The 23,521-nt window shown below is 46.4% G+C and overlaps 1 protein-coding gene across 1 annotated transcript; it reads right to left on the bottom strand.

The window, feature by feature from the left end:
• Positions 1-392: 392 nt before the first annotated feature.
• Positions 393-21,732, bottom strand: LOC119432376 (uncharacterized). The gene is made up of 5 exons (XM_037699544.2): positions 21,516-21,732; positions 9,754-9,908; positions 6,991-7,073; positions 2,605-2,694; positions 393-633 (listed from the first exon to the last, which is right to left on the bottom strand). The coding sequence occupies exons 1-5, from the start codon at positions 21,624-21,626 to the stop codon at positions 458-460; spliced, it is 615 nt and encodes a 204-aa protein (XP_037555472.1). The 5' UTR covers positions 21,627-21,732; the 3' UTR covers positions 393-457.
• Between the last annotated feature and the right edge of the window lie 1,789 nt (positions 21,733-23,521).

Genomic DNA, 23,521 nt, shown 5'->3' with positions numbered 1-23,521 from the left:
AAATTGTTAATTGTACATGTTAACACCATGCTTGTTAATGTACCTTGTATGTTCCATGTTTTTTTTGCAGACCGTCACTACACATGTGCTTTTGTATGTGTGTGTTATTCTTGCTTCCATATTTAAGAGTGACGTTATTGCTTTATTTTTTTGTTTTTATTTGTTTGTGATGCAAAGGTCGCGAAGAGATTTTACCGGTCAGTATCGTACTTTATTCTTATTTCGATATATTGCCGACAGATGCCTATTTAATTGTGGCCGATGGGCCGATCAAGTCCTTTTCATTTCCTCGGTTATCTTAATGTATTTAATGTGCGAATGAATAAACCAACCAATAAATGAACCTTATGGTGTTACCAAGTTCATATCAAAGAAAACAAGAATCTGATGAATGCGAGTAACGCTTTTAATGCTTATAGTGCATAGTTTTCAGTAATTTGTTTTGTATACTCATCGTTCAGTACTGAATTTGACGTCCAGCGCTCGTCTTGTGTGCAAGGAATGCATCTTGAATCTTGCAATCAGGCTGATACAGCAGAACCTTGGGACCGGGACAGTAGTGGTGGTAGAGAAGCATACAAAACTTGGGAACAGGGTAGTCCACGGCACTTTCCGTCATCAGCAACTGGCAACCTGAAACATAATGGGGTGGCGTGTACCGCTTTGTGAGTAACCAGTTTTTTACTGTTAAACGATTCAACATAAATGCCTTGTGACAGATAACGTTGTTCTCCTTTCTGATATGGAAGTAGAAAAAAATGGGAGATCAGATTACCTACATTAGCAAACTCTATGCCCAGGTTAGCAATTGAAATAAAGGTTCCCTAAAATATTTATTTATTCGCTCCCGGCGTCAAATTGCAATCGTGAAATTTAAGCCGAGCTGTAGTGAGGTCATGTGAGACTTCCAGAATAAATTTTCATGAGATCTGTCCTCAAAGTGGGCCATGAAGTACATTGGCGTTTCAGTGAACAATTTCCCAAAAGCATCCGTCAAGCAGTTCGAGCTGATTGATTGGGAACAGCAATGCATATTGTAGCAGATTTTGGTAACTTGTCCAGACAAAGAGTTCACCATATATTGAAGTCTTATGCTAACTCCTTCCGCCTTCGTCACTGATTCGGGGCACATGAGCGCTTCGCCTGTCCTAACGAATGTCGCATAACAGCCACTACATAGAGGCACATCCGAGCACGGTTATAACGAACATTCTTATGAATTTGAAGGTGAGAGTGTTACAAAGCAGCATGACGACGATAGGAGCTAAACGTGGTGCCATGTTATAGTCTCCTTGCTTCATGGTCATGTTTTTAAGTGTTGTTAGCTTCAAGTTGCGATATTCACCAACCAGCACAATTGAACACGCTACTTCGATACATCGAGTCATTCGATATATTTAAAACTATGTATAAAATAGCTTGAAGAAATAATTGCAATGCGTTCATTATGGGCATATTTGCTGTCTCCAGTGAAGACAGTTCGGGAGGTGTTAGACTCTTGTAACACAAGAAGGCGAAAGCCTGCTCCACATTTGGCAATACATAAAGTTATATAATCGGGGTTAGACTTGTTTGTAAGAGTGATTTGTAATGCATTAGGTTATACAATCGGGGTTATCTTCTTGCAAGACATAATGAGCCGCAATGGGAAGTACACGCGGGGCATTAAGGCGACCTCCTGAACGCCACATATGAACACATAACGTAGTACCTAAAGTGCTGCATGTTAGTTCCCGCACTAGGTCATACCTTTGGTCAGCGAGATGGCTGCCAACGCGCTCACGAACGCGTCATGAACGCACGCACTAGGCACACCTTTAGTAAGCCAGAACCGTGCAGCAGCCGTGGCTTCAGGGAAGCGTGCTCGTCTCAAACCCTGGAGGCCCGGATTCAAGCCCCACCCAGACCGAAGTGGTACCAAATTTTCTTTTCAAAGCCAGTAATTTACTTTGTTTACAGGAACCTCCCTGAGAAATGTGACGTCAATCCCAGCATTTCTTGCGGTGAAGGCCAATATTTGTCACGGCGCAGTTTCGCCGAGATCACCCCAAGAGCACGCCAAGGGCACTACCAACATAGACACCTAAGGCTTTCGCCTTAAAAAGTCAACAAGGAGTTCACTGATTGAAAATAAGACTGTGCGCGTAGTACATAGTATTTTTACTTGTTGCTTGAAGTGTTTCTCGGCGTGAATATGGCATTCTCGATGGAGGAGATTATGAAGATCTGCTACTTCCGGTCACACCATTATGTTGCATTCGGGGCTTGCAAGTGACTTTATAGCAATGCTAACAAACACCTCTGGTTTGTTGCACGCAATGTCGAGTTCGTCAGTGAGTTTCGCGTGTACTATATAGACATTTCCTATATCTGGGTTTCTTGTATTCGGGTACGATTGTATCTAACAAATATGGGCGCAGCTTATGGCGTGGTTATCTTTAGTAAGATTGTGTTGATGGTATCCGAGAGAAATGTCCCTTCAGAAAGAAAAGGGTGGAACAATAAAATCAAACATACATTTCTTTACGCGTTTGTTAGAACGAACAGATAAATGTATATATACGGTGTAAACACCGCGGTGAAATACATATTCTAGACACTTGCCTCTTCCATTATATCCGATCCTTTCAACCAGGATTAGACACCTTCTGTAGTCATCAATGTACATCAGCTTGCGTTGTACCGGATAGAAACCTAGTGGGTTCAGAAATAAGTAAAATTGTGTCATGGTTTTGTTCATCAGTCAAAGGGAATAAGGACAGAAAGTGTGCTTGACAAGTATTCACAGAAAACACACGTATTTCTTGTTTCGAACAGCCATTCGTAAATAACAGGAATTCAAGCGTGCGCTAGCGCAGACGTTAGGTCTGTTACAGTGTTATAGCAGAAGTCTGTGGTCACACAGAGTTTCTGCGCAGAATGAAGAACGCGGGTCATGCCACCAGAACAATATGTTAAATGTCATGCCTCACTGCTCTTGTTGTGTTGTATTTATTCTTCTATATCCAACGCTGATGCTGCATTTGTTTTAAAGCGAATAACGTTCCTTGCGCCGTTCGCCCGTTTTTGTGGTTAGCGGCAGTCGGTGGACGATAGTCGATGGTCGGACTTGCGATACAAGGGCGCCAAGGGAAAGGGCGCGTGCTCTTGCGAGACTAAGTTGTTGGGAAGGACAGCAGGGAGGGGGCTGTCGGAGGTGAGCTTTGTGGAGCGTTCGGCAAGGAAAACGCTAATTGGTTTGTTAACTTTCTGGTTCGTTCGTTCGTTTCCTTGCCCGTTCAGTCCTTCTTACTTTCTTTCGCTCGCTCACTCGTTCGTTCGTTCGGGCTATTCGCTTACATTGGCAATCGTCGATGGTTTTGGGCAATGCTTGTTGTTGCGATGACAATTATACTGATGTATCAGCCATACTCACGCCTCCGCCGTCAAGTCACGTATGTGCAGTCGCAGTTATACTCATCACAAACGCGTCTTTAGCGCCTTTTCGCTTCTCCCATGGAAGGTGCTAGGATTTTGGGGATGGGGTGTCTCGAATAAAAGAGCTTGAGGCATCTTCCTTCGAAAGAAAAATTTATATCTGCTCAATAGAGCCTACGTTTACTGAAGTTAAGCTGCCATGATGTGCCCTGTCTGTTCGAGCTAAGATTTTATCGCGTCTTTATGAAGCCGCGACCTCGCTCGCTTGATGCTTGCCCGGCGGGGAGGTGTACGAGTCACATAATTCATGGGCCTCTGCTAAAGGCGCGATAATTTACGAAATAAAAATTTAATCCAGGTGTTTTACGCACCAAAACCATGATTATGAGGCAGGCAGTAGTGTTCTCTGAACTAGTATCGACTACCTGAAGTTCTTTATTGTACGTCTAAATCCAAGCGTACGAGCGTTTTGCATTTCGCCGCCCTGAGATGTGGCCGCCGCCACCGAAATCCAATCTGCGACCTCAAGATCCGAAGCCAATGCCAAAGCAACTAAACTAAGGCAGGCCGGTGGCGTGCTGGTTGATCTCTGCGGAAGTTCAGTTTGTTTTGAGCGTGAAGTCTGCCAGAATTCATTGCAGTGTAGAAATGAGCACCGTCAGCAATTTGTATGCGTGGAAACGATAATTAATTTCTTGATTGACGGGCTTGAAGTCTGGTATCCGAATCAGTTGGCGGACTCTCTCGGTTAAAAAGCTATACAGCTATACAGCTAGTGCTTGCTTTCATTTGAGAATGTACACCGTTGTTCGCTTCAAGCAGGCGCATTAGACAAGGAGGAAAGCGGAGAGGAGGTTGCAGCGGTAACATGAGGCGGAAAGCAGAGGAGGGTATGGCGAAAGCGTGAGAAGAAAAGCGTAGCGCGGAGACAAGGCTACGAGGTGGCGCCAGAGTAGCGCGCGTACGTTTTCGTCAGAGATGTCCTTTGTCGCCACTCCTATATCTGTTGCACTTGTCAGGTGTAGAGAGAGCACTCTTACACTCAGCTAGGGGCTTCGCCTTGAAGTACAGCACAACGGGCATTGACGAAAACAGACGCATCCCAGGCTTGGCCTATGCAGATGACATATTGATGGCCGAGCATCCACACGATTTGCAAGCACTTCTTCACATCTGTGCCAGCGAAATGTTGTAGTTGGGACTCCGCTTCAATGCACACAAGACCACAATAATCCAGGCTGCGTGCGTTGTGGAGCATGGTGCGGCCCTGCGATTGTGTGCAGAGGTATTGCGCATGGACTCCTTCCTCAAATACCTAGGCGTACACTTTTGCTCGGATAGTGAAATGTACAAGATACGCGAGGAGAAGATGGCTCGAACAGCCCTTCGAACACAGAAAATACTACGACGCAGATGCTTGTGGGGCTGCAGCCGTTATGTAGTGGTCAGAGACCAGTGGAAAGTTGATCTCGCTGACATGCATAGAACTGCGTTCGCGAAGGTTAACTTCGCGAACGCAGTTGTATGCATGTCAGCGAAATATCTGAATCGGCATCAACTAGAACGTCGACAATGGGAAGTAGGCCGCATTGCTGTGGGTTGCCATGGAGCTGTCGCTAACGAAGCAGTGCAGAGTGACCTAGGTTGGTCAAGCTTTGAAGCACGAAAAGCGACCAGCAAGCTGTCATACTATAGTCACCTACAACGCATGACCTGGGACAGACGGGCAAGACAAGTGTTTGAATACCTGTCGGAAACATGCCTCCGCCTTAATACGGTCAGGTGCGTGCACATCCTAGAGCAGAAATACGGCCTCGTCCGTAGGCCAATTCAAGCAGATTCGGCCAGGGCATACAGTATGATAGGGGCGGTCACCCCAAAAGACACCCTGGTGATCTACCGCAACAACAAGAACTCAATCGGGCCGGTCCACTTCTATGATAACAGTGTAGGGAGCTCGCTGCTTTTCGAAGCAAGAGCAGGTGGTTTAGGCTAGGTCACATATTGCGCTCATTGTATTGATTTAAAGGTGCAGTCTTCAATAGAGATGTTCTAGAGGCAATATAGAGGAATATCTAAACCGTTTATTTGAAGGAATATGGCTGCTGTGTTTCAATTTTCTCTGGCGGCAAAGCAGTCACGAAATTTGGAGAAAGAAGAAGTACTACAAAAAGTACTACATGGCTAGGCGCTGCAGCACAGCGACAGTGGTGAAGCCCTGGGGGATATACTATTACTAGCGCATGCCAATTTTTGAAACTCCGTCGACACTTTTGCTGTTGACCGATTAAGTAAAGAGCGAGGAAGTTTTCGATGGCAGATGGTAAAGGAATGGAAACGATAGCTGTGGCCATGATCGCCTCATTTTCGCCTGCGGTTTATTCGCCTGTTCGGATTGCATGCAGCGTCGATTTTTTATTGGTAGGACGTTTGAGGGCCACAGTATCGCTGCTAGCAAGCGCCTAGTCATGTGGTAGTTTTCAAATCTTCGCAGCCCAAAAATATAACGACAGCAGCTATATTAAAAAAAGAATATATTTCGATATTTTTCAATAGGCTCTACAACTTCTGCATTGAATATTTTGAGTTCAAATCAACGTAGTAAAAGTTTGTAAAACAGTTATTGTAAATATTAATATAAAAACATAGTTAAAATATAAGTTGACTCAAGCAGGCACTGAACAGTATGAAGCTGACTGCATTCTCATAGCACACACGTAAATTTTTTATGGCTTGGTACAATTCAGTTGCGACACCCTGCATATGCCCCGAACATCTGGCTGTGAGTGGCCGTAATGTAAAATATTCTTGCTTATGACAGAACACATTTCTCTTTATTGCTGTAAAAATTATGTGGACACTCCAAGCAAATTCTCCCCGTCGACTTGCCGAGATATTCCGTATAAAGCCCAAGTGCAATAAGATAGCTTACCAGATGCCGCATGCTGTGGGAGCTAGGGAAAGCACCTGAAAGTGACCCGAGAACGATGGTGGATTGACGCGTGGCATGTGACAGCGCGCCCAACGTTGAAGGTCACACGAAAAAGCGCGTACTATGGGAGGAGAACGCGCGTCTCCTTCTCTAACTCGTCCTTGGCTGCGCATGACTGTGCGCACGACTGAAACGAATAACGCGCGGTGTCTTGAAGGTATTCTTCGGCTGCTGCAAAGACCTAGGACAAGCCGAGATACCTGGTGACTTCATGCGTGCTGTCTTTCCGTACACTTAATGTTTCACGTCGTATTAATCTCAAGTATCCGAGACACCCTGAAGAGACAGGCCGCAGTAAGCGTTCCCTCCCCGATGCCGGCGCTATTCATCACGCCATCCTTGTGACAACGAGTGTTCGAAGTTAGATCGCGATACTATCATGCTTATTAGGTTAATTAGTAAATAAATGTTTACTACAACTAATTCGGCTGATAAAAACACGATTCTTACGCCGTGTAGCTGTCTAATACTCTGTTATCGCTCTCAATGCTGCGGCTTTCGATGAAACTTCGCATTCTAAATTAAACTTAGACATTATTTAAACATCCAAATCCCCAACCTGTCATAGCACGTGAACTTACGTGGATGAAGCTTGTAGGTTACTGCGTTATCTCTCCTGTGTGCTCCAGTTCTTGAAGTCGTAAACACACTCTTGAATTCTACCCTGTTGGAAAATGAAATGTTACTGAAAACAATGCATAAGTAACTAAAAGCTATTGATATGGTGACTAGATTAGAGGTTCGGCAAGTTTTTCTTCTTTTGGCTCTGACCAGATTGTTTTCCATCGTTGATGTAATTGTAACTTTATAGGCGCTTTTCTTAGTTCCACCAAAATTTTTTTAAATATTGGCTGTGGAAGATAGCACAATTCCAACCCTCCCACTAAACAACTCGAGTAGGCGCTCATTACTACTACAAAGTATAGAAATGTTTGAATAAATATTTACCATAATTAGACTAACTACCTTTTTTAATTACGTGCTTTTCTTCACATATTTCAATCTACCAATTGCAGCTAGTGAGTTTGCAAGACATACCGACTTAGAACTAATTTCGAGGATGACACCAGTTTGTCCCACTTACATTTTTTTAAGAAAATGGGTTTTACGCCTTGAAGCACAGAAGTAACTGCAACGCCAATGCATTTGATCGGACACTAAAAATTAATATATATAAACTGGAGTAGTCCTGAGAATTCGTTCCCTGTGGATACGCCTCGCGGACTCCCCGGATTTAATTCGCAAAATGAAATGTATATGTAAAATAATTAATTGAAAAGTGAATTATCATGATTATGTGAATTATACAATTAAGCATTTCCATTTATCGTAGAAGGAATGACCGCCTCATAGAGTAATTTAGTTCAAGGGGTAAAATTGTGTGATTTGACACAGGCAGTTTTTAAAAATTTGCTGGAGCCAAGAAATGCACATGGTATATATAACTCTATGATTCATGTCAGATTATGAATATGTACCGCGGATTTTACTTTTTATGTAAATCAAACCCTAAATCTAACATAGTCATCGGAAATGTCACTGGAATTGGTTACAAGCAGCATTTTCTTAAAAGCGGCGCAGCCCTCGAAGAGTAATAGTAATGCCGAACGCGCATTCTAAAAGTGCGGGAGCTTCTAAAACGCAAATTGAAACAAAGCGCCGCTCGATTATAGCGAAAGGAGTGTGGCGAAAACATGCAAACGCCCATGAGCCTTGTTGTAGAGTGAGTTATAGATTTAGCGCTATCCTGACGTGATATAGTTATCGTCAGTGGATATAGTTAGCCCTAAGTAGCGGCCGCAACGTGACGAAGGGGTTTTCGCAGCGCTTTTTGCCTCTCCCGGTTGACGCAAAGAAGAGCAAAGGGTCATCGCCGAGCGTTCCCGCGCAAATTTCCCGCATCGCGTTTCATACTAAGCGGAGATTGGTGCTGCTTCACTTGATATAATCTAGTCTGAAACGCACGCACTGCAGTCGGAATCACGAAAAACTTCGAATAACAGGATGTTTCGAATAAAGTGACTTCGTTGTAACAAACGCTTGCTGTATGTATATCTCTCGCTTTGTTGTTTTACGTTGTCTGCCAGGCGCTCCCCTTTAAGCTGAATGTGGCTTTCGCAGGCCTGTTTTGCGTCAAGTTTGCTGAATCTAAAATGCTACTAAAGAGTAGTTTTCTTTCACCATCCTCCGTGATTTGGCGTCCGGCTGTCTGCTGCGGGGTCGATGAGTAGCTGTGAAGTTTTATTTGTGGATACATACGAAAGTAATATGTGCGCCGAATGCGAGAACCGGCAAAGAGGCTTGTAAACCCCCATAGGCTAACCCTAAAAGTAGTCAAGACTGGGCATGTTGGTATACCATACCAGCCGTTGTTGCGCTCGGTTGTGTGCGCTTCTCTTCTGTGTGTCCCGTTGAAATGTTGCGCAATCCAACCTATACGAGTATACTCAAAGTAGTGCCATTAGGCGTACGTTTGTTCTGCGGAATTGAAGAATAAATTATCTTACAAAATCTGCACGTATAACGCCGGCACATAGTATCTCTAAACTAAAACGACGTCTTAAGAAAATGGCGCATTATATAATACAGGTCCTTTAATTCACCGGATTTTATTTAAATGAGCCATTCGGTATATGACGGTCGTGAATTGGCAAACATGGCGAATGCTCCGGAATACGTGGATGCGAGCCACGGGGACACAACAGGCGCTATATTGAACAGTGATCCAGCTGAAGGCTATGAAAGATGGATTATGGACAACAGATTTAATAAGTCACTATTGCAGTATCTCAATGAAACGGGCTCGCATCCTTATATTTAGTTCCATAGTGTCGTTACGCCGCGTGGCAACCCAAGGGCAAAAAAAGGAGGTACAGAATCCCCCAAATAAAGCTACATATGTCTATACACGTATGTGTAGTACACGTATGCCTTGACATAACTGTAATGTACGACATAAATAGGTGTCGTACCTGTCAGTCCCCATTCTTCTCTGCTGGGCCCAATTCCTCCCCGTGACAATGCTGCCTAGACGTCTGACATCCGCCCGCATTGTTCTTCGCATTTCGGCATTGTTCGTAAGCGGTGCAGTGCATAAGTCTACGAAATGTTTGACATTGTAACTGGAATATTTGTGGTGGACAAACATGCACATTGCATCATGTTGTACGCGGCATAGGCTGAAAGTAAACATCTGCATGCATCGCCGTTTGTTGTATATGATTCAATTAACGCCGCTTGACTGAATGTTCGCTTCACGCAGATTTCAACATGTATATTGGATCTGCATAACTTTTCTTTTATCATTAAAAATTGCTGGTGGTGAAGAGCCGTTATATACATACGGAGGGCCGTCGACACCTCCGAGGTGTGTTCGTAGGGCAACCACGATTGTGTCGTGGCGAAGAGCTGCCGTTTTTATCGCCGAGTGGCACCGATTTCTGGTGGTGATATTGTAGTTGCGAGACACGATGTACAGCCTCTCTCTTATGCTGGTCATCTGAAATGTGGCAGCATGTGATGAAGTTTTAGAGAGAGAGAGAGGTGCAGTGGGAAGTTCTATTGTGGGTCAAGTTCTCACTCCAGGGGCGGTATTCTTCAAGAGTTCAATTAGTGGACTGTCCATTTAGGCCGTCGCTGATTGGCTGCTGAAGGTGCCAGCCAGTCTCCTTCCTGCACGTGAAGCAGCAGCCAATCAGCGACAGCCGAAATGGACAGTCCACTAATTAGACTCTTACAGAATACTGCCTCGGGGCCCCACTGTCAGTGGCAGCACTTTGGGCCCCAGTGATCACCTTTCGCTGGAGTACCAAAGTCGAGCCGGTCAGCGCACATTCAAATAACGCGTCACACCGGTCGCCTTGGCAAACCTATGTGAAATTGACTTTGCCTTGTTCCACCTACAGAACGCGCTCCGAGTACTCACCCAGCGATTCAAGTTGAAGACGTGAGCGCTCCTCTCCGGATGATAGAACACAGAGCAAAATATTGCTGCAGAAAGGTTACTAAGATCGATGATGAGCAAGCCTACACACTAAGGAAAATCACATGGTGTTTTGCTTGGGTCTTTAACGCGCCCCCTTACACCCATAGAAAAGAGCTGTTTGATCGAATTCACCCATATGAATAGGTGATTTTTTTAATTGAACCTTTTCTCCAAATGGGTGTTTTGCCATAACTCAGAGTACGTTTTCTTTTTACAGGAATATTCTGCATTCTATCACTACTCTAGCCTTTCGGATGTCCGCTTAAGTAATGTCGAAGGGCCTTTCAGAGATGCTCACAAAAAAAGAAAAAAAAAAGCGAAAAAAAAGGAAAGCTCCACAGCACCCCAGCCGATTCAAAACGCTGACTTCTAGACTGCCAGCCGGAAGTGTTACCTCTCGGCCACACCACCTTTATCTTGTGTGGTATTAGTAATTAACCGATTCTGCATAGTCATAGAATGGCGGGCACAGTGACAGCCACACACAGAAGAGGTACAATCAGCAGGAACTTCCACTGTGAATATCGCAGCGCCTAAAGAGTGCGCTGTTGCCTCTACCTGCTATAACAGGCGAACACCACGTTCTTCAGTTTATCTATAGACCAGATCCAAGGTGAAACAATTCAAGCAAATCTACTAGTAAGATCTGAAAAGCAATCAGAAGAGAGGAGGACAAAATGGTCACCCCACTTTACCACCGGGGTGCGCCACCTGCGTAATAAATGTTGTGTTCTTGTCGGTAGTCGATTGCTGCAATTGCTCCGCATGTAGTACCTCCGAATGTTTATTCGAACTGATACGGCATGAAACAGCGCAAAACTTACGGCGCACAGTACTGCGCTGGCGCCGATGCGGCACCAGAAAGAACGTGCGCCTGAAGAAGTACAATTGGCTGACGCACTTTGATTCTCTGACGCATGACAGCTGCCCTCTGTGAAACAGCATCGAGCTTAAACAATTTAAACGACGCTAGCCGTAAAACGTGAGAGGCATGATAGGAAATGAAAGGAACAGCTTGGTATCTTCACTTCACCTCTGAGGATGCCATACACATGAAGTAGCAGGATGACATCCATAACCTACTACCGCCTTAAGAGGTGCTCGAACAAAGACTTTGCGCAAGCTAGTACATCAGCAGGGCTTTTTACTTGCTTGAAATGTAAAAGTGTCTGAGCATCCTTGAATTCTGTAAGGCGTATGTATCGTACAAAAACCCTTCTAGCACCTTGAAATAATTAAAAGGGCACACTAAGGTTGTCCTAACGAGTACACCCATTTAAAAAAAAAGATAAGTGAGAGTATTGGGGCAAAAAGGGTACTTCGACATCAAATCCACCCTCGAGGGCGTTAGTTACCCGACATTATACTGTCGTCGCCATTACTGTGGAGACGACGAGATATCATTCCACGGGACTTTCGTTCTAAAACGGTGGAGCGTATGTGCCTGTATATTCAACTGCATACAGAAGATTCTTGAAATTAGCTAGCTTCCACAATAAAAAAAAAAAGAAGGCCAGGATATACAAGACGCAGCCGCAATGCGGTACGTGAAACATTTTGTGGATGCTGCAGAGGGTGCGTGGTTAGTAAGGTACAGAATATACGTAACCAAATACACAATTCACATTTATGTAAATTGTGTAGAAATAACGCATTAGAAACGCTGCATTGCCTAACTTGTGTTATAGCTAGTGGGGGCCTTACGGTCTAATGTTGCAATTATGCTCGCTCCCTGCTCGTAATGGGCCCGCTTGCTTGGCAGAGGGTGTTTGGGCAACACGTTAAAGAAATGACAACCGTGCTGCTGAGTTGTAAGAAAAAAATTTGGTGCAGTTTGCATGGAATAGTTTACATGGAATGACACGGTGTGACTTATTTCTTTCTGGGAGCACCCAATAAACAGTTATATTGTCACAAAGTCAACAAGTAAGGCCTTGGCATAACGGTAATTGTTGGCGTACCACTACGCATTTCGTCGCTCTCGTTCAAGCAACCGGCGGCCGTAGGTGCCAGCCTAACTCGCGTCATTTCTCTGCTCTGAAAAGCGAGCTTCCCGGTCGGCCGGTGTAGATGGTTAAGATAAGTGCACAAAGAAATAGAAAATGCCTACTAGCAAAGGGGGTCAAGGAAAGCAAAAAATAACCACAAGACTGCAGAGGACGGCGAAGCGATTGAATGGGGCGATTCACTCGCTGGTGTATTACGGCTTCATCCGTACTACATGGACAACTTCGTGACAGGAACGTCGTCGGCTCAAAGGCGGATGAACAGGCTGGGGCACGAGCTCGTAATTTGCATCGCTAAGGCAGCGCACAACCTCGTATGGGACGAAGAGTCGTCCCAATACTTTCTCCAAGATCCCGCGGTGACGGACAGGTGTCCACACCCACACGTAGTCACCGGAGTTGTAGTGGACATTCCGTCGGCCCTGGTTGTAACGGCGGGCGTCGGTGCTCTGCTGGATGCGGATGCTGTTCCGAGCAAGCTGGCGAGCTTCCTCGGCTTTCTGGATTAAGTCAACAGCGCTGTCACTTCTCGTGGCACCGTTGTCTACTGGGGACATTGCTTCTAAAGGTCTCCGGACGTGATGTCCATAAACAAGTTCAAGTGGAGTAAGGTGGGCTAGTCTGCTGTATTACAGGCATAGGTAGCTAAGATCCGCTACCTATGCCTGTAACGGATCCGGTCGTATCAGTCTCCTATATGCTTTAGCTTCTGGGATTACATTTACCTTCTGGATTACCTTTAAAATTAAATTATGCGGTTTTACGTACCAAAACCAGTTCTGATTATGAGGCACACCCTAGTGGGGGACTCCGGAAATTTGGACCACTTGGGGTTCTTTAACGTGCACCTAAATCTAAATACACGGGTGTTTTCGCATTTCTCCCCCATCGAAATGCGGTCGCCGTGGCCGGGATTCGATCCCGCTACCTCGTGCTCAGCAGCCCAACACCATAGCCACTGAGCAACCGCGGCGGGTCTGGATTACCTTTAGCTTCTGGGATTCGCGTACGCCCGACGTATCCTTAAACATCGAGATCACCAACAAACACAAACACACGTCAAACACACGTTCTCACTCATAAATGCCGGCACGCCTAGGGACAAACGCATACAAAACGAGCAAAGAAGCTTATCCTCCTTAGTACCTAGGCAAAGTCAGACATTCAAGGAGCAAATACCTCAGGTTTTCTCTCTCGCACCCGCTCGTACTCGCGCCTGCTCACAAACGGCTAGCGACTCCTAAAATGAGGCACTCGTGCGGACATCGAGGCACCCTATCAGGATGATGATGATGATGATGATGATGATGATGATGATGATGATTTAATGGCATCTCCTTTGAAACGGGTTGGTGACAAATAGTCACCTAGACTGCTTGATTTAATCAGGTATGCTACATATTTTTATCTAGAATTTTGTATAATCTTGTAGCGGTAGCAGCATCGGCGTCGCATGAGAATTAAGTAGACGCTCGCGTCTACGCGAGGCACGAGCGGCTGGCGCGCACCGGCACAGGCTAGCGTTCCGGAAGAGATTAAAAATGCTATGCTAAGATATCGAGTGTTGGTTTTTGCTCTCCCGCGAAAGCTCGCTACTTACCGATCTACGTGGTCGCTCGTCGCCACAATAGATAGATAAATAACTTTATTGAAGACCGAGGGAGGAGAGCCGGGTTTTACCCCGACCCCCCTGCGGGCCGCTCCCACGTTGGGACAGGCAGAGAGTACCTGGCCGCGGCATCGTGGGCCCCTTGGATTGCCCGAAGCTGACGGTGACGATCCGTGCTTTTGATGGCGGAATAAAAACCTTCTCTTGAGTTCATTTTTGCCTTGAGTTCCTTGGGTATGTGAGGGCAGTCCCACATCATGTGTTCAAATGTACACACACACCCACAGTCTGGGCAGTAAGGAGATATATCCATATATACCGAAACGCTAGCTGGACAGGGGTAAACCCCTGTCTGTAGCAGTCTGAGCGTAATTTCTTGTCCCCTGGTGAGATGCGAATGGGGTGGAGGAAAGACCCTACGACCCAAGCGATAATGTGAAGTGACTTCGTTGGATGTCGCTAGAATGTCCCGCGACCCTCGATCAGCCGCATCCCCATCCAGAGGCTTGGCCCCGGGCGGGGCGGAGCGGTCCAACGACCCAGGGCCGTGAAGCCCTGCGCGGAAGGCAAGTCCTCGCGCCCGGGCGTGGGCCAATTCGTTGGAGTTGGTGATGCCGCCGATCGTGGAGCCCATATGGGCCTGGAACCAAATAATCTCGTGTGGAGTGACGTTCCTATCTCTGAGAATCCTAGCAACAAACGGGGAGACCCACCCAGAAGCAAAGGCTCTAACCGCCGAACGTGAATCCGAATAGATATGATAACGGGTGGAGTCCAAAAGTCCTAGTGCGATGGATACTTGCTCAGCTATTGCCGGGGAAGCTGCCTCGACAGAGCATGCCGACATTAATGTACCTCGCTCAGAGACCGCAACGGCCACATAACGATTCCTATCTGTGCGCGCTGCGTCCGTGAAGGTCGACGATCCCGAGTTTAATTGTACTTGCTCCAAGATTTTCTTGGCTCTAGCCCTACGCCTTGCGATGTTAAATTGAGGGTGCATATTCCTAGGAATAGGTTTAACCACGAGCACCTGTCCAATGGCGGAGTCAAGAGAGGTCATCCGCTCCTCCTGTAGTATTGTAGGAATTCCGGCACGCGCCAAAATCTCCCGACCCGCCCGGGTGACCGACAGGCGAGAGATCTGCGCAGTACGTTGAGCGTCTATAATTTCATCCAGCGTGTTGTGAATTCCTAATGCTAACAGCCCCTCCGTGCTAGTTCTGATTGGAAGGCCGAGCGCCCTTTTAACCGTTTTACGGATCAGTACATTCAGCTTCTCCCTTTCAGCAGCGAGCCAATTATGTAAAGACGCGTCGCCACAATCTCATTAATCTATTTCCCCTCAAAATGTACCTTGTACCGCTGCCAATGACTGTAAGAGACCAGCCGCGGGGGCTCAGTGGCTACGGCGTTGCGCTGCTGAGCACAAGGTTGCAGGATCGAATCTAGGCCGCGGCGGCCGCTATTCGATGGAGGCGAAAACGAAAAAACACCCGTGAGCTTGCGTTATAGTGCACGTTAAAGAACCCTAGGTGGTCAAAATTAATCCGGAGCCTTCCACTACGCCGTGCCTCATAATCAGAACTGGTTTTGGCACGTAAAACCTCAGAAAGAAGAAGAAGAATGACTAAGAGATCCAGTCGTATCAATCTCTTCCTTGCTTTTCTTCCACCAATACTCTAAACGTCTCTTGCATATTTCGACTGCTGACAGGTTGATGCTTTCGTCCTCTTTAAATCCAAGCGCTTCTGGAAGGTGTACATTATACCTACGGGTCTCACTGGGTGAATCCCGACGGATTTCATTAGGATGTGCTGAGTAGTCTCCGGATCTTTGCTGCGGCATACACATGCCTCATCTAGTTGCGAATATTTGCTCTGGTGTGTTTTTGTCCTCAGGTAACCAGTTCGAGTATCGAATTGTCACGAATTTATGTGCGCCAGAAATGGACAGACACAGTGCAAATATGTTTAAAAAGCAAAAAATCCATCTAAAAATGGTCATGAAGAAAAACGAAGAGAAAACTACCCTGACACATGATACACCTGATACACTCCAAAAACTAGCTATATACATAAAAAAATGCAGCCAGTTCCACGAAGTCAAATCTGTCGAAACAACGGAGCTGTGGTCGTTCTGTTTCTGCGATTGTCGCGCATGTTTCTTTTTTTTTCACTGAGGTAGTCTTCGTTTTAGACCGAAGGAACGACCACATCTCCGCTGTTTCGACAGATCGCGTCCCATCTCCCGCAACGCTCTATAGGAACGCCGTCGCCCATGGAAGCCGACGCGTCCCATCCCCCGCAACTCGTTAGGAACGCCGTCGCCCGTGGACGCCGACGCGTCCCATCCCTAGGGAACCTACATGCAACGCTGTCTTAGGCTGTCACCACCTTAAAGCAGCGTTGCATGTAGGCTCCCTACCCATCCCCCGCAAGTAGAGCCGTTCGGGCCAGCCAAGCGGCCGCAAATGCACAGCTTCGCTGTGGTCGCCTCCTCCGCCCAGCGCGCGCCCTCTCATTGGTCGCCTCCTCCCCCAGCGCGCCTCTCCTCCTCAGCTGATCATAGAACCTGCCCTCCCCCGGCGCGTCTCGCATCCTCTTATGGTCACGTGACCTCTCCGGCCCTGCTCCGGCGTGACGGCGGCCGTCATCGAAGGCACACGCTCGACTAAGAACAGCTCCGCCGTTAAAAATCTCCGCCCAAGCACTCCGTACAGATAGTTAACCAGCCACGCTGAAACATGCGTCCCCGGTGTTTATCACTGGGCTAAACCCGACGCCACATTGAAGTCTTTCTTAATTATTGGTTACGTATTTGCGTTTCTTAATGAGGTTATCACACGTTCGAGTGCGACGGAGAAAACGACGTCGCAGCGGGTCGTCCGCTTTCTTTGACCGCTTTCTTGACCAAGGCCGCAGTCCGCCGTAGTTGCATTGCCGCTTGCGATTCTTCTAAATTAAATTGCTTCAAAATTGAATCTGTCCGTCATGTAAGACGATGAATGGCTCATACCCCCTTAAGCAATGGCTCATACACCCGTAAACGCGGCCTCCCGCGAAATTGTACGCTGGAATGATGAGCGCCAACGAGTCAGCTGTGGAAGAAGACGACGACGCTCAAGCCATTGCTGATGATGATAGTTTCTGTGTACAGGCTACAGACCGACAAATCGGCTAGCCCTCGGCTATATATTGTTCCTCCGCTCGACAACCAACGAGAAGTCAAGAGGGAATGAACGTTCTGACCGTCGCCAGTCGTGTCGGACGTCGGGCCAGCGTGGCAAAGGACGTTGGTCTGCTTGGTTCCGGCGCAGCGGGGGCGTGGACCTCCGTTGCGAGCGTCGTGGTGCTCTGCCGAGACCCGCGTGGCACAGGACGCGGTCTGGGCCAGTCGGGCGTTGTGCTGCTGACGTGGCCAGGCGATTGCCTCCGTAGCATGGGACAGCGGCCGGTTAAGGCAGCGTGGGGCGACACCGGAGCCGCGGAGCACAGCCACGGCGACGCAGGCGGGGCTTAGGAGCTGGAGCTGTCGCCGACCAACGATCGGACGTCCCGTCGCCGGTCCGTGGTCCTCAAAGCTGTCGCTTCCCATCTCTAGAGCACAGCTGGAGATGCGTCTGCCCTGCTGCTCGCCCACGTCAGCAATACCAGATAATCTCCGCCTTCGTTTCCTTTTTCTGCGCGTCAGCGACGAGCAGATTCAGAATATCGTGCCTAGCAGCTGTTAGCATTTCCTAGCAAAACTTAGCCAAGCCTAGTAAAACCTAGGTCGATCCCCAGCTCCGCTGTTTACTCTAGCCTTGCACCCCTAGTGCACGCTGCCCATGTTGTTTTCTTCATTTTTTCCTCTCACGCTTCACGCGCGTCTTTCCTCACGAATCCACTTTTATGTTTCGCCAACCGGCACCGTCGTCGTCGTATTCACAGTGTCACATGTGCTTCTTCTTCTTTCTTCTTTTTTGCATTCTCGTAAATATCCATGGTTTTTTCATTCTTTGCATCTAATGCACTGTCTCTCTTTCTTTATGTCTGATGACTCCTTGTTGTCTTTTTACACTTTAATTATCCTGTAGTTGGTTGCAACTTCCTTGACTTTTTCCTCCATTCTTTGTCCACGCTTTTCAGGGAGAGGTACTTGTGCACTTTAGCCGCCCATTCATTTTCTGAGCCTACGTGCCTGAGCCTTTCTTCCAACCTAAATGTGCTCTGCGCTTCTCTGACTTAAAACGAGGCCCAACTCATGTAACCCTGCACGGCCTCATTTGTGGTTTTGCTGTGGGCTCCCAAAGCCAACCGGCCGACCGATATTTGGTTAATTTCCACGCCAGACCCGATTTTAAGCACGATTCGCGTATACAGAATTAATTTTGTGCATGTTAGCGCTGGCACCATTACTCCTTTCCAGATTTTTTCTGCTCATGCTGCGCCATAGATAAAGGCATAGATTTAAAGATAGATACATGGATGGACTGATAGATAGGTGCACAGATCCATGGATACATCTATCTATCTATCTATCTATCTATCTATCTATCTATCTATCTATCTATCTATCTATCTATCTATCTATCTATCTATCTATCTATCTATCTATCTATCTATCTATCTATCTATCTATCTATGTGTCCACGGATCTGTGCGCCTATCTATCAGTCCATCCATGTATCTATCCTTAAATCTATGTCTCTATCTATCTATAGATACGCTAGACCCAAACCTGGGTCATTGGGTAGTCCATGTTCGCATGGGTAGCGCGTCGGGCTGTTGTGCTGAGGGAACAGGGTTCGAAACCAATTGTCGCACCAACTTGTGTCACTGCGTATGTGGCACTGCGTTCGTATACGTGTCGCTCTTCAACGAACCTCTTTGACACCGACACGAGTCACTGGGGACGTGGTAGTGGGTATATGGCATGGGTGGTTCGTACTGCTTTTCAACCAATCTCTTTCACGTTGGCTTGGAGCACCGGGTATGTGCCATTCGGTCTGTGCTGGTCTTCAATGAACACAGTCCCTGGAAAGAGCTTGAAGTATCTCAAGAATGGTGATCGCAAATTAAATGACGTCCTCTACACTGAGATCAGTGCGTCGACCGAGAACTGGCTAGATCAAAGAAGAGCGCACTGTTTTGTTTTCTTGTTTTTTTTTTTTGCATGCCGCTGCAGGCAGCTGCTAAATCGGCTTGAAGCAACACCTGCTAAGCGAACGTGAAAGCTGCGCTTGATTATTGTGTTGGTTCGAAGCAGCATCGCGCCAGCAGGCTTTGTGACTCGAGCTTTTCTGTGACGCTTGCAGGCGCGCAGAACAGTTGCAAAAAATTTAGCAAGAAAAAAAAAAAAACTGGCAACTGGGAAGAAAATCTCATGGACACAATGGATAACAAAGTCCTTCTGGAAATTCGTTAAAAGAGACTAAGATGCTCGGGTACCAACACGCGATTCTCAGGAAACCTCAGAAGAACTGCATATGCTTTAAACAATCTTATTCTACAATCCATATGATATCATGGTAAGCTCTATGAAGCCGCATTACGTACAATTGTTAGGAAGTTAGAGAGGTCAAAGTATGACCGCTATTATTGCAAAATTAACACGATCGTCAATGTGACCTCAGCAAATACTGTCTCGAGCACTTTTACAGCGTAAGCTGTTATGGGCTCATTCCAACAGCCGTTTCTGGTCGCGATGATGCCACCCCGTAGCCACTATCGCCGGAAATGAGAAAAAAAGTACCCGCTCTCCACTGGGATGGAGCCCAGGCCCGCTTCGGCGGAGGCGGATACTTTACCACTGAGCCACGCAAGCGCTTGCACCCTAGGTAGGCGCGCAGGCGCAGACGACCCGAACCTCCACCAGTATGGTGGCGCCACCTAGTTAACGTGCCTGCAACCGCCGCGTGCGACGCGACGCGATTCAGACGAAGCGCGCAATCAACGCTATCCCGATGTTAGATGTGCGCCACGTATTCTGGGTACCTCTTCTGTACACGTTATGGCGTCTCCTCGCAAGGTGCGAGCCGCTGCTGAAGAAGCGAATCGTATAAGAGCTACGTGCGCGGCTACAACCAGGCATCATCGGGCTCCGCAGCTGGCGTTCACGCCGACGCCGGGCGGACAGTTCAGATTGTTGTCGTCAAAATCGAGGCGAAGACACTTTGCCGCGAAGACCTTGTTGTGCGTGGTGCCGAAATTGGAGCTACTCTTGCGCCGCTCAACCAGCATACGCTGTGACTGTGCTGCGTGTGCCGCGCAGGCCTGTGACTTTTCACAACACAACAGATACCGAGTACACATACTTATGGAAACGAACTGCAATAGAACCGAATAAATGCGAAATAAAAAAAAAAGCTTGCATGAAACCATAATACTGACAAGTCAACAATGGAAAGCAACCTGCATTTCCGTGAAACCACACGTTCCATCACTTCGTGATATTTACGCTTGGTTAACGCATGTGGCGCTTTGCTTCTGAATAGGAACGCCTAGATTCATACGAAATGACAGGTATTGAAGCCAGAAACGGTATAGAATAAATGAATTGCTTTATTTATCTGAAATCTTTACATTTGAAATGAAGGTAACAAATAATTTCGCATATGCTTTCTCTGGTTTCATTTCATTAAAAACTACTGCGAAAATTTGCCTTGTTGACCATGATTCTGGGACAGCTGCGACTGCAGGTCCCAGAACGCCTCAAAACGATGCTCAAGGCGTTGGTTCTCCGTCGCTGTCATAACCGTCATGTCGATAATATTCACGTCTCCAACATGGCGCCGAAGCGGCAGTGAAGGCCACAGCAGTACTACGGCGCGGACATAAACATTGTCGTTGCTGTTGTTGCCTCATAAACCTGGCCTGTACCCACGAGGGTGAATGGCGAGGGTTCGCTGTTGAAAGAACCCGAAATCACTTCATCATTAGGGTAGCTTGATACTAAAGGTTTCGGCACTGTCTCTATGAATTACCATCGTCATCACTTCAGGCATTTCCTTTCGAGTATAGTTGTCTGCAAGTTTCGCGGTAGAGAAAAATGCTGATAAACTACGCGTTTTTCTTTGACGAAGGGCTCAGGTTTACTTCTGGGAACCAAGCTGTGCTCTCTCGGAGTATATAAGAGGATGTACACATCATCATGTCGTAACTGGACACAAATAGAAAATAAGGCAGTCGAAGTACGTGTTCAGTCTGCCTTAAGTTCTGTTCTAAAGCGTTGTTTCCCTATGCAAGCATTCAGCAACCATTACAAATGAACACACAGCTGAGCCATTTTTTTGTGCATCAAATAAAGTGTAGGGGATGTGAACGTCATAAAAGCCTCATATGATGCATGCCTTTTAAATGCTCGGTTCACTAAAAACAGGAACACATTGTCTTCTCTGACGGTTTCAGCGAACATGCAAAGGTGTTCTCATCTGTTGTCTAGGAACTTGAGAAAACTTAATGGTATACATGCAACTTCGTTGAGAAGAAAAAAGTGAAAACTACTTTCGAACGTATTTCTTACGGCTTTGACGTCTTGCCACCAGGCGAATCGAGGATCTTCCTCAAAAGGTGGTGATTCAAAGCCATTTGCAACAGCAAGTGTGCAGAGAGCAAGTACAGCGAAGAAACCCATGCTATCGTACGTTTTGGGGCACGGAACCAACTGACCAGAGTATGCTCAGGAAAGAAGAGATACCGTGAGTACGAAGTCGAGCGTCAGCTTCGTAAAACAACCGCTAGAAACCATTGTATATGTGAACAATGAGAAAAGCTTGGGCTGGTTCCAAGTGGCATATGGCTGACTCAAAAACGCGTCTATTCTTAGAAAATGACGCTATCACCCACTCTACGTAGGAATTCATAAAGAAAACGACGATGCAACCATTTGTAGCCTTAACGTGGCAGTAAAGTGGGTCGCGTTTTTTCTGATGTTGCATGCAATGAACTTGAATCGCGATATTGGAGCGATACAGAGTCAGTACAGGGGACGTATTATACGACGATCACTTTCGGCAACAGTATCGCCTTCAGGCACGCGCTGATGTGCTGGTTGCGCAAAATCGGAAGAGCTGATTGGCTGGTTGAGCACTACGTCACGCGAAGGCCATACAATCGCCGAAATGATCGTCGCAGAATACGTCCCCAGGCTATCTTTGACGCTGACGTATTAGGCAAAAAATGTAGACTCGACACTTCTACTGCGATATTAAACGAAGCTCTATAGGCTCAGAAGTATCGGTGGTGGTGGTGTCACGCTGAAAAGTGGGCCGATGCTAGTGATAGTGCTGAAAGGGTCCGAGCTCAATGGCACATACCAGGGCCAAAAAAAGAAAGAGAGAAAGAGAAAGAAACAGAAAGAGAGAAAGAGAGAGTGAAAGAGAGAGAGAAAGAGAGAGAGAAAGAGAGAGCAAAAGAAAGAGAGAGACAAAAAAAGAAATATATATGTAGATTGTAACAAAGAAGAGTAACCTGTGCCGCAGCAGCATCGTCACTGGCATGAGCTCGTGGTTGCTGTCCTTGGCCGAACGGTTGTGTCTGCTGACCGTTCGCCTGCATCCGTTGCTAATAAACCTCTTAGCAAGTGGTGGAGGTACCTATATATATATATATATATATATATATATATATATATATATATATATATATATATATATATTTATAGAGAGAGAGAGAGAGAGAGAAATAAAGAGAGTGAAAGAAAGAAAAATATCACCATGAAGGTCAGATTTCTACAGGTTTCACCATCGACTCAAGAAACATAACTGACTCAGGAATCTTTAACCTTCTAGAAACTCGGATTAGACACGAAAAAATCTAGTGGCCCTGACAGGGGGGACTTCCCGAACGAATTTTTTAAGCGATACGCAGAATGGTGCAGCAGATATCTTGGCATTATCTAACGCATGTCACTTTCAACCGGACGTGTGCCAGATGACTGGAAAAAAGCAAGGATAATACCAATCCATAAATCAGGTTACACAAACTCTCCTTCCAACTACAGATCGATATCACTAAGTAGTACATCATGCAAGATACTAGAGCGTATAATTTTAAAACACCTAACAACATATTTGAAGAGAAGGGCATACTAACAGCCAATCAGCATGGGTTTTGACATGGGATGTCAACAGTAACACAGTTGACTGAAGTTATACATGACCTAGCAAGGACTATTGACAACCGCGGTCAAACAGACATAATATCTCTAGATTTCAGCAACGCATTCGATTGTGTGGGTCACAACAAGCTAATTGCAAAATTGGAGTCAATTATTGGAAACGGAAGAATTACAGCCTGGACTATATAGAGATGTTTTATCAAAACCTTCACAGTTCGTTTTTCATGATAAAGCATCATCTGATACAGTTCCTGTCACATCTGCCATTCCCCAGGGCTCGGTCTTGGGGCCCTTACTGTTTTTAATTTACATCAATGACATCGTAACCAACATAGAATGCAGCATAAAGCTTTTTGCAGATGATTGCATTATATATAAAGAAATAAGAAGCTATGACGATCACCTTACTT

Source organism: Dermacentor silvarum, chromosome 11 (genome assembly GCF_013339745.2).
Source record: "Dermacentor silvarum isolate Dsil-2018 chromosome 11, BIME_Dsil_1.4, whole genome shotgun sequence".
Taxonomy (NCBI): domain Eukaryota; kingdom Metazoa; phylum Arthropoda; class Arachnida; order Ixodida; family Ixodidae; genus Dermacentor; species Dermacentor silvarum.
This window is presented reverse-complemented; position numbering and strand designations above follow the sequence as displayed.

Excerpts from the sequence above, each read along its gene's own strand:
- LOC119432376 (XM_037699544.2), bottom strand. The coding sequence starts at position 21,626 with ATGGGTTTCTTCGCTGTACTTGCTCTCTGCACACTTGCTGTTGCAAAT. Across the intron at positions 2,695-6,990 it reads AACCTACAAGCTTCATCCAC|GTTTCTATCCGGTACAACGC; the intron begins GTAAGTTCACGT and ends TGAACCCACTAG. Across the intron at positions 634-2,604 it reads GATCGGATATAATGGAAGAG|GTTGCCAGTTGCTGATGACG; the intron begins GCAAGTGTCTAG and ends ATTATGTTTCAG.